Here is a 10,827-nt window from a genome sequence, read left to right on the forward strand (position 1 = left end):
TTTCTCTCTCTCTCTTCTCTCTGTGTTCACTCTCTCTCAATCTTTGTCCCATGCTTCCGCATCGATGCACTTTGACGTGGTATCAGAGCGGTGAAGATGGACTGACTGAGGGCTGAACCTATCTAAAGAGGAGATTTCAGCGCGACACAAGGCTGCGTTTCCAGGTTTCGAGAGCGAGTGGGAAGGCTGCGCACTGGATCAAGGCTAAAGCGAGCGTGGGCGTGCGGGAAAGGAGTCTAATCGGTGAATTTGCTGCAGGTTATTGCTGTTCGAAGGGGAGGAAGGCTGCATTTGAGGCCTTTCATTGCAGATTTTACCTTTTCATCACCTCCGGCAGGTGAAGAAGGTTTGGGCAGCCGAGGAACCAGCCCTAGAAGGCTGCGTTTTCATAGTCAGAGGGGGCTGATTTTGTGTTTGTGCAGGTATTGCAAGTTAACATGTCTACAAAGACTGATTTGGAGTTCCAGGCGATCATGGACAGGAAGGTGCCTGTTCTACCAGCTCTTCCATCAGATCAAAAGCTTGATGGTGACAATTGCCGCATCTGGCGGGTATGATGTTGGCCATTTTGGAGTCTTATGATTTGGTGGAACTGGTGATGGAGAAGATTAACAAGCCCTCAGTGAGGGATGAGTCCAAACTCTCTTCCAATGCTCGTGCGGAGTTGACCAAGGCCAAGTCTCATTGGGACAAACTGAATACCAGGATTCGATCTTTTCTGTTTGTCTTGCACCACAGCCGTGATAGCTCACATTGAGCACTTGACGGTGGCTCGTGAGATAAGGTTGGAGCTCGACCAGATGTACAACCGGATGACCCTAATGAAGAGGGTTTCTTTGGAGATGCAAATGCGGACTTTGTCCATGAATAAGTCTTCTTCGCTTTGGGAACACATCAACAAGCTTCGGCAGCTTCAGATGCAGGTTCAAAATGCGGGAAAGCCTATTTCCTCCGAAGACATGGCGATCACTTTACTATCCTAGTTGCCGCCACGATTCGGTACTTTTTATTCCACTCTTATTGCATCAGGGCGGGAGTCGACTCTTCGGTGGGAAGAGTTGGTTCCTATGGTCTTGGACCAGGAGGAACAATTGAAGGGACAGAATGCTTCCAAATCGGAGGCATTGGTTTTGGTCAAGCCTCTCAAAAGAAGGGGAAGGACCAAAAGAAAAAGAAGGAGGACAACAAATCCAAGAAGGACAAGGAGAAGGAATCGACTTGCCATATTTGTGGAAAGACCGGTCACTGGAAGAAGGATTGCCCCGACAAAGACAATAAGGATACCAAGAAGAAGGACACAAAGGACTCTGGAGCAGTGGCTGCACCCTCATCGGCTACTTTTCTACACTTAGAAGTCATTGAGGACTCCACCAAAGACTTCTGATGCTACGATGACTGCTCCCCAGGCTCGAGAGTGGATTGTGGACAGTGGTGCCTCATGGCATATGACTCCTTCTTCCATTGGTGTTGCCCATTTGCGACCTTCACGTGGGCAGATTCTCATTGGAGACAGCTCTTCTGTATCTATTGGTGCGCGGGGTGAGATGCAGCTTATTCCAGATGGACGTGGTGGTACCCACACCTTTGAGGTGTTGCATGTGCCAGGACTGGGACATCATTTACTTTCGGTTCATAAGATTTGTGCTCTTGGCCTCTTAGTGGAGTTTGACAGTGATACTGTTCAAGTCCTTGATCGTGGATCGAGGAAGGTTCTCTCTGCAGGGTATGAGGAGAATGGCGTCTACAAATTGAAGTCTTCTTCAGCTCTTACTTCTCTTCTTCTTACTTCTCAGACACAGTCCGAGTTATGGCATGCTCGGTTTGGCCACCTAAACTACGAGTACCTTCGGAAGGAGTCGGGAGGGTCATTTGTCCGAGGATTGCCGGACATAGAGGTGAGCCATTAGCCATGTGTCTCCTGCATTCATGGGAAACTGCATCGGGATGCGATTCCCAACAAAGCTTCTAGGCGGTCTACTTCACCCATGGAGCTTATATCGACAGATCTTTGTGGCCCGATAAGGACCGAGTCCCTGAAGGGGAGCTTGTACTTCATGTTGATCGTAGATGACTACAGCAGGATGACTTGGGCCTATTTCTTGACTTTGAAGTCAGAGGCTTTCTCTCACTTCAAGGATTGGCTTCTCTTTGAGGAGAACCGTTCTGGCCAGAGACTGAAGACCTTGCGTTCAGACAAGGGAGGTGAATTTATGTCTAATGAGTTTGCTCATTTTTGTGCAGATAGGGGCATTCACCAAGAGTTTGCTAACACCAACACTCCCCAAGAGAATGGCATTTTGGAGCGGAAGAACCGAAGTGTAATCGAGATGGCACACACCATGATGGAGCACCGACAGACACCTCAGTTTCTGTGGGCCGAGGCAGTGGCTACTGCAGTTCACATCCTCAATCGATCTCCCACTTCCACCGTAAACAGGATGACACCGTTTGAGGCTTACTTCGGGACTAAGCCTGATGTCTCTTATTTCAGGATCTTTGGGTGTGACGCTTATGTGCACATTCCGCAGACACAGTGTGATAAGTTCCAAGCGGCTTCACGACGACAGGTTTTTGTTGGCTATAGCTCCCAGTCCCAAGGTTATCGTTTGTTTGATCCCATCAAGCGGGATGTCTACACAAGCCGAGATGTGCGGTTTGTGGAAGTACCGGCCACAGAGGAGGGTGAGGAGCACCCTGTCCTTGGAGATCCAAGGGAGAGTTGGACTCCCGAGACAGTTCCTTTGGAGCCAAAGCCTCTTGATGGAGATTCTTCTTCTGATTCAGAGTCTTCTCTTCCACTGGCCACCCCCGAGGAGCTTTCGCCAGTGGATGTTCCTGAGTCTTCAGCAGATGGAGAGCGATAGGGAGAGATTCGTCCTCCTCCTCGTTGGGCCTATGACACTCCGAGATTTAGGGATCGAGGGGATTCCTGAGGAGTGGGCACCGAGGATGGACCGGGGAGGTCACGGAGAAACCAGGCACATTCTTCGGAGCTTGTTTGCTCCAACTTCCAACTATTGTTTGCTAGCCCGTGTTATGCAGGATCGAGAGCCCACTTCAATGAAGGCGGCTTTATAGTCTAATCATTGGCGGAAGGCCATGGAAGCCGAGTTGGAGGCTATTGAGAGGAATGGCACTTGGTCTCTTGTGCCTCGTCCCTCTCACAAGAAGGTGATTGGTGTCAAGTGGATCTTCAAGACCAAGTACCTTAGCGATGGTTCTTTGGACAAGCACAAGGCTCACCTTGTTGCTAAAGATTTTGCTCAGTGTCCAGGCATTGATTTCCATGATACTTTTGCCCCCACTGCTCGTATGGCGACTATTCGAGCTGTTCTTGCCTTAGCTGGCCATAGGAGATGGCCTGTTTATCAGTTGGATGTGAAGTCGACCTTTCTGAACGGTGACTTGCAGGAGAAGATCTATGTTGTGCAACCTCTTGGCTTTGGATCCTCGGATGGGAAAGTTTACAAGTTGAAGAAGGCTTTGTATGGCCTCAAGCAAGCTCCGCGTGCATGGAACGAGAAGATTGACTCATTTCTTCAGTCGAAGTTGGGATATCGGCACTCCAAGGCCGATCCGCAACTTTATGTGCACACTTCTGAGGTTGGTTGTGTGTTGTTTGTGTTATATGTTGATGATTTGATTTTGACAGGGGATCATGCACAAAAGGTCTAAGAGACCAAGACAGCTTTACATCAGGCATTCGAGATGACGGATTTGGGGCTTCTTCATTTCTTCTTGGGTCATGAGATTTATCAGTCTCACGAGGGGATTTTCATCTCTCAGCAGAGGTACATTCAAGAGCTCTTGATGACTTTTGAGATGGAGACTTGTCGGCCCATTACTACTCCTATGGATCCGAATTGGAAGGCCACTTCACACTCAGATTCTCCTATGATGGATGCTTCACGCTACCGTTAGTTGATTGGATCATTAATTTGGCTTCTCAACACTCGTGTTGATCTTTGTTTTGCTGTGGGTCTTTTGGCAAGGTTCATGACGGAACCCAAACAGGTGCATTGGCAGGCTGCCCTGAGAATTCTTCGGTATTTGAGGGGGACTTCTGACTTAGGGATTTCTTATCCCGCAGGTACAAATGCTTCAGATCTAGTTCTTGCAGGTTGAAGTGACTCGGATTGGGTTGGCGATGTGGACCACCGACGGTCTACTACAGGCTATTGTTTTACCTTGGGTACAGATGTTATCTCTTGGAATAGCAATAAGCAGCCCACGGTAGCCCTTTCTTCTACTAACGCGGAGTATCGGGCTGCATCTTCCACCACATGTAAGGTTGTGTGGCTTCGGCGATTGTTGGAGGAGCTTGGTTGCCCTCAAACTCGTCCTACTCTTCTGCGGTGCGACAATGAGAGTTGCATTGCCTTGGTATGAAATCCAGTCTTCCATGTCCGGACGAAACACATTGAGATTCAGTATCACTTCATTCGGGAGAAGCTTTTGGATGGGACCATTGATGTGGAGTATTGCAAGACGGAGAATAATCTTGCAGATTTGTTTACGAAGGCGCTTCCCCAGGCTCTTCTTCGGCAGCATTCCAGCTCCCTCAGTCTTTTGACCCGTCCAGGATCTGAGAGGGGGTGTTAGCCAGTGTCATTTCCTGGACAGTCGGCCACTCGAGACAGCAAAGCAATACGGATGCCACGTCAATAGCGTATGGCAGCAGGCAGGATGCCACGTCAGCAGGGCTATGCAATCGGCTACATTAAATACAGCCGACCTGGTGCTGGGAATTCCTATTTTTTCGACTATTTATAGTCGGTTTTGTGGACACTCCAGTATTCATTATTTTCAGATTCTGATCTTGAGATTTATTGGCTGAGACAGACTGTGCTCGGGCTGACCGAGATCGAGGTCATCAAGTCAAAGACATACACAGATATTTCCTCTACCCCCTTGTGTATTTTTGCACTCTTATACAACATACTACACCACAGATTTTCTGCGTTTACAGTCTTCTTTTCTCTCTCCTCTCTGTGTTCACTCTCTCTCAGTCTTTGCCCTACGCTTCCGCATCACTGCACTCTGACAAAAGGCTGCCACTTGGCAAATTTTTCCCATGCAAGTGGATAGAGGCTGGTGGGAGGCTGGGAGAGAGATGGAGAGTCATCCTGCAGCAGACCAGCTAGGGGAGGGGCTATAGAGGAGGTCACCAGCTGATCACAGGAAATTACAGCCATCAGGATCAACAAGAGGGGCAGGCAACAACAGCTCAATCCCCTGTAGAACCAGATGACAGTAATTTGCAGCAAGCAACTGCATTTCTAGAGCCCCCATGCTCTGGGTGACAAAGCTCAAAAGTTGTCAAGACAAGGCGGCAACAGATTTTAAGCCTCTCTTTGTGACAAAATCAGAATTTTCTCTCTTCTCAACATTCTCTCTCATTTTCCAACCATTTCTCATCTTCCCTCAACAAATGCCAACACTTTTAGCCATTGAAGGTGGAGATTTTGATGAATTTCTGCTGAAATTAGGGTCTGACAGCCACCTTGGGAAGTATGCTCAGATTGGAAGGTCTATAGACTTAAATTTCAGTCACTAAAATTGGGGAAATTTCAGGAGATTCAAGAGGCCAGCCGACCAAGAGTGATTTGGACTAAATTTATCACCGAAGGAGCACAATGAAGGCCAATTCCCTGAGCGAACCAAGAGACAAAAGGTTTGAAGGCTTGTCATTTGTAACAACAAGAGCCAATTAGGGAGCAAAGGAGAGTCGAGAAATCTCAATGTATTCGATCCAAAGTGCAGTATAAGATAAAGAAATACTGCATTGGGCACCAATTTTGGGGCCAATTGGTTGTCCATTTCCAAGATTAAGTGATAAATTTGCATTTTCAGTTTATGTGAATGTTATATTTCTTGTAATTAGTACTTAGTCAGGTTATTAGGACCCTATCTAGGGAGGAAGGCCGATTTCATGGTTCCATTGCCGTGATACCATCGACTCTCTTGAAGTGGTATGCCTAAGGCACCTGATTGGAGGTCAGAAGCTTTGACCTAGTGCTAAAATTGTATTCAGCTGAGCAATTATAACAAGTATGCCATCTTATAGCGAGATGGGATCAAGCAATGATGATGCATCTCCATCTAAAAATGCCCATAATGAAGGGGGAAATGCAATGCTTAATCTTGAAACAAGCTCACGTCATGGACAGCAAGAAGAAATGTGGGTGTTGACCAAGAAGGCAAGTCCTTCTATGCCACAAGATGCTAATGACCAACAAAAGTGGAGAATATGATTACCAGTTTAAGGCTCAATTCAGGGCAATAGTAGCTGACATCTTAGCCGAGTTGGCTAAGGATCATAGTTTGAGAGATTTTTGTATTTTCCAAACAAGGATAACAAAAGCAAAAAGAAGATGCCATCCTTAAAAGGCTTTGGGGCAGCAAGAAGCTCCCAAAGGGCAGCCACCACTAGATCCTCAAGATACACCAAAGGTTGGCAATGAGCATAAGCCATTAGTGCCATTGGGGCTAGATACATAAATGCAAGGCTATCTTAGTAGTACCAATCCAATGGGTTTTGGATAGCAAGGCATGTATATGCAACTATGGTCAGCTAGGATACTTTGGTGGTGGTACTACTTTTCATGCTATGGTGAATCAAGCACCGCATATAAGAATATAGGTCATTTCATGGGGTACATGTTGATGCCTTTTGATCCATGATCCAGGCTCCCTAGGCATTTAAACTGTCATTAAATGCAATTGTTACCCCTAGTGTCCTAAGTACTAAAAAGTGACACTAGGGTTAGGGTTTCCTATGATAATTAAGCTGTTAAGGTTTTATTTTATTGTAAAAAGACACTTTATGCCTCGTTAGCACACAAGTGTGGCATTATGCATTGTGATCGCCTTCGGCGTTGTATTCTCTCTCACTCATTAATAAATCACCTTTCATTTCATGATTAAGATATTGTGCATCAATTAATTCGTTCTCTATCAATTAATCGCGCAATTACTTCATACCTAGGCCAACAATGGTATCACAACAAAGTTCCTTCATCACACTCACCATTGGTCGTGATCATTTGCCACCAGTCATTGCCATTGAAATCCTTCCACTCGGCTAGTTGTCCTTCAAGCCCTTGCCGTTGTGCTGACTCAAGCCTTATTGGTAATTGCATTCAATGCCGGCATCTTTTTCACCCATCCGTATTCATCACCGCCTGAGCCTCTGGCCTACAACCAACACTGTCCATTTTCTATCACGTCCCTCTACGCCACCTCTTCATTTCTTTAGGCCTCAATAATATGCTCAAAGATCATATCATTTGGCTGTTGGCCCTCTTTTTTCCCAACATTGAAGACAATTTTTTTTATTTCGCCATATTTATTGGGTGATTTTTCATCAAATTCTATTGCTCTTTGCAATACTGGAGCACTTTCAACCATTAACCTTTGTTTTCAGCATATTGCTGATTGCCGCCTTGATTGGGTAATATTTTATTTCTGAAAATAATTGTTTTTTGCATATTTTCCCTCTCCTCAGTAAAAAAACAAGAAAATTTATTATTCTTCATATTATTTGACTTCATTGAGGTGGGTAACATCTCTTCTATTAGTGATTTATTATTATTTGGGCATTTATTTTCTCTCTTCACTTGGAAATTATTATTTTATTATTGACCATCACTCATGATGGTTGGCTGGCAATAAAAATGATTTGTTGGGTACCCTTGGCGCCGATGACAAACTTAATAGCACCAATTACCCGATGTGGGCTTACATGATGCGACATGTTCTTGCGCGAAGAATCTATGGTATATTGTAAACAGCACTGACGAGCAAAGGCCGGCTTCTCCCACACCAACACCACCTCCCACCTCCACATCGCAAGGTTGCTCTCATGATGTTGAATCTTCTTTTTCTTCCACAACACCTCCCACTCAAGACCAAATTCAATGGGATTGTCGTAACACACAAGCGCATGCCCTAATTGCTTTATCCATGAAAAGAGGTATGATTCCACACATCCGATCATGCAAGACAACCAAGAATGCATGGCAAAAGCTTGCATCATTACACAAAGTGTGCAATGAAGTGCACATTGCTTATTTTCAGCGTTCGAGAGGGCAAGTGGAAGGGTTGTGCATCAAAATAAGGCTAAGGCGAGCATGGGCATGTGGAAAAGGAGCAAAGTTGCTGAAGTTGCTGCTGATTTTTTGCTGATTGAAGAGGAGAAAGGCTGTGTTTTTTGCCTTCAACTGCTGATTTTACCTTTTCATCACCTTCGCTCCCAAAGAGCCTTTTAAAGGATTGATAACGAGTGAGAGAGGAGTGTGATGAGCAAAGAAGAGCCCTAGCAAGCTACGTTTTCACAATCAAAGAGGGTTGCTTTTGTGTTTTTACACACATTTCAGGTGAAGATGTCTTTTGTGGCAAGGCCAATATGGAGTTTTGAGCAATTACGGACCGCCGTCCTACCGGCTCTTCCATTAGATTAAAAGCTTGATGGCGAGAACTATTGCGTCTGCGCGTTACGATGCTTGCCATCTTGGAGTCCTATGATTTGGCGAAGCTTGTTACGGAGGCCATTGACTATCCTACATCCAGAGACAAGTCTAAACTTTCTTGAAAGGATCATGCAGAGTTGGCAAAGGTTCTCGCACATTGGGACAAATTGAATGCTCGCATCCGCTCATTTCTCTTTCTATCATGCACTACAACCATGATTGCCCATAAAGAGCGCTTGACAATGGCTAGGGAACTCAATCAAATGTACAACTGAATGACCACTGTTATGAAACAAGTTTCTTTGGAGGTGCAAATGCGGACTCGTGAGTCCCATCAAATCATCTCCAATACGGGAGTATGTGAACAAGCTTTGACAGCTCTAGATGCAGGTGCAGAATACGAGAAAGGTAATCACTTCTAAAGACATGGCGATAGCACTTCTGTCCCAGTTACCACCACCATTCGATGCCTTCTACTCTGCCTTGATTGCTTTAGAGTGGACAGAGACTCTTCGGTGGGAGGAGTTGGCTCCTATGGTTTTGAACCAAGAGGAACAGCTGAAGGGACAAAATGCTTCCAAGTTGGAAACATTGACTAGTCAATCTTCTACACATTCATAGTGTCCATGGTTGAAGGCTCCGAATTTCAAAGATTTCGATTGAGCACCTAACACCTTCAAGCTATCTTTTGTCTATGCAAAGCTAATGACCGGCTTCCTTCCGGCTCATCACTCTTCAGGTTTCTCCCTAGATGGCACCGACTGCCCTCAACTCGCTATCACAGCACCCTTTGTTCAAGTGCTTGCTCTGAAGAAGGAGAAGTTGGATGGCTCCAGCTACGCCTTGCTGGCATGCAAGGTGGAGCACATCCTAGATACCTTCAACTTATGGCAGTTTGTTTCCCTACCTATTACATGCCCCACCATGGATGCCTGCATTGGCTCCAGTGATTAGCGGCTCTTTGGGATCAGCTGAACTCCAAAACCCAGTAGTATTATATATACCAATTATAATATAATTTATGTGGTCGCATTAAAGGAAAAATCATACTCCACCGCCTTGAGACTGCAGCCAGGCTGCATCCTGTACTACCATTGCAGGACGAATCTCTCGAGGATGTGACCTATGCACTAGTGTTTCTAAATTTTCATATTTCAAAAGTTTCAAGCCTCCCCTGAAGCAACATGCAAAGAACAAACAAACAGAGATCAAAAGCAGACATAGAAAGCGTACCAAGGGAAGCATGGAGAGGAGTCAGTATCCAGACCATCGTCAACTCGCAGAGAAGAACTTTGTCAGGTAAGAATGTCGAGCTTCTTTTATGGGGACTGGTGGGGATGTCTAGAGTCTTATAGGAGCTATGGTTGGGGGCCTAGCCAACATGTCAACCAACTAGAGCTAACTTCTTACAAAAAATTTGCATATCCAAACTTTAAGGCTTAGTTTCCTAGTAGCTTCCAAGGCATCTCACTAGATGATAAAAATATCATCCATAAAAAGTGTTTGTCCACTTCTCTCAAAAGGCGAGTGCCTTGCTAAACCCCAAATGAACTTAAGAGTCAAGGCTCTCAAAATATTGATGATCCTCTAGCTTTCTCCATCTAGCCCACCCTTGTCCCCTAAAAGAGTTATCTCCAAACTAAGTGCTTTTTTTACACATCCAGCTAATGACCCTTAATTTATTTATCTTTCATTCGAATTTTTCAAGATTTCTAGCATTTTCAAGACTTGTCGTTTTTTCACATAAAAATTAACATTTGGAAGGCTTGCTTTATATATTTTATTATTTTGCTTTCTCGTCTTAGTTTACTCTTTTGATGTCTTGTCTATTGTTTGTTGTGTTGCACTATCAATGCCACTTTATGAAGTCGAAAGATCTACATAGAGCTCGTTCATTTTCTCTCTCTCTCTCTCTCTCTCTCTCTCTCTCTCTCTCTCTCTCTCTCTCTCTCTCTCTCTCTCTCTCTCTCTCTCTCTCTCTCTCTCTCTCTCTCTTACATACTCACCTTAAGAATTTCCTTGAGTCAATACCCTTTGAAGGATCAAGTAACAAGGTGGTGGCATTGTTGATCCAAAAAACTAATGTGTTGCTTTGGGGAGCAATTGACTTAATAACGCATTGAAGTTCCTTCAAATCTCCTTGGGGGCATATTTCTCCATGTCAATAACATGATATGTGTGCTTCACATGAACAAGGTATGGAGTCCAATCCAACTAGATAGTTAGAGGTTGGCTTGGAAGTATCAATATGATAAAACTAGCAACAAGAGTAATCGAAATTGCTACAATCAAAAGTTATAATCAAAGGATGGACTAGCCAGGTACCAATGTAGGTGCATATATTGGCCATAATTAT

The 10,827-nt window shown here is 44.9% G+C and overlaps 1 protein-coding gene across 1 annotated transcript in view; it reads right to left on the reverse strand.

The window, feature by feature from the left end:
• The window catches only part of NBS1 (nijmegen breakage syndrome 1), a 219,384-nt gene extending 209,473 nt beyond the window's left edge, over positions 1-9,911 (reverse strand). Inside the window, exon 1 of the mRNA XM_087693122.1 lies at positions 9,705-9,911. Coding sequence (XP_087549248.1) covers positions 9,705-9,741 — 37 coding nt within the window. The 5' untranslated portion in view covers positions 9,742-9,911. The remainder of the gene's footprint in view (positions 1-9,704) is intronic.
• Between the last annotated feature and the right edge of the window lie 916 nt (positions 9,912-10,827).

This window comes from Lygodium microphyllum, chromosome 14 (genome assembly GCF_053477565.2).
Source record: "Lygodium microphyllum isolate KBCC chromosome 14, Lygodium_microphyllum_v1.1.10, whole genome shotgun sequence".
Taxonomy (NCBI): Eukaryota; Viridiplantae; Streptophyta; class Polypodiopsida; order Schizaeales; family Lygodiaceae; genus Lygodium; species Lygodium microphyllum.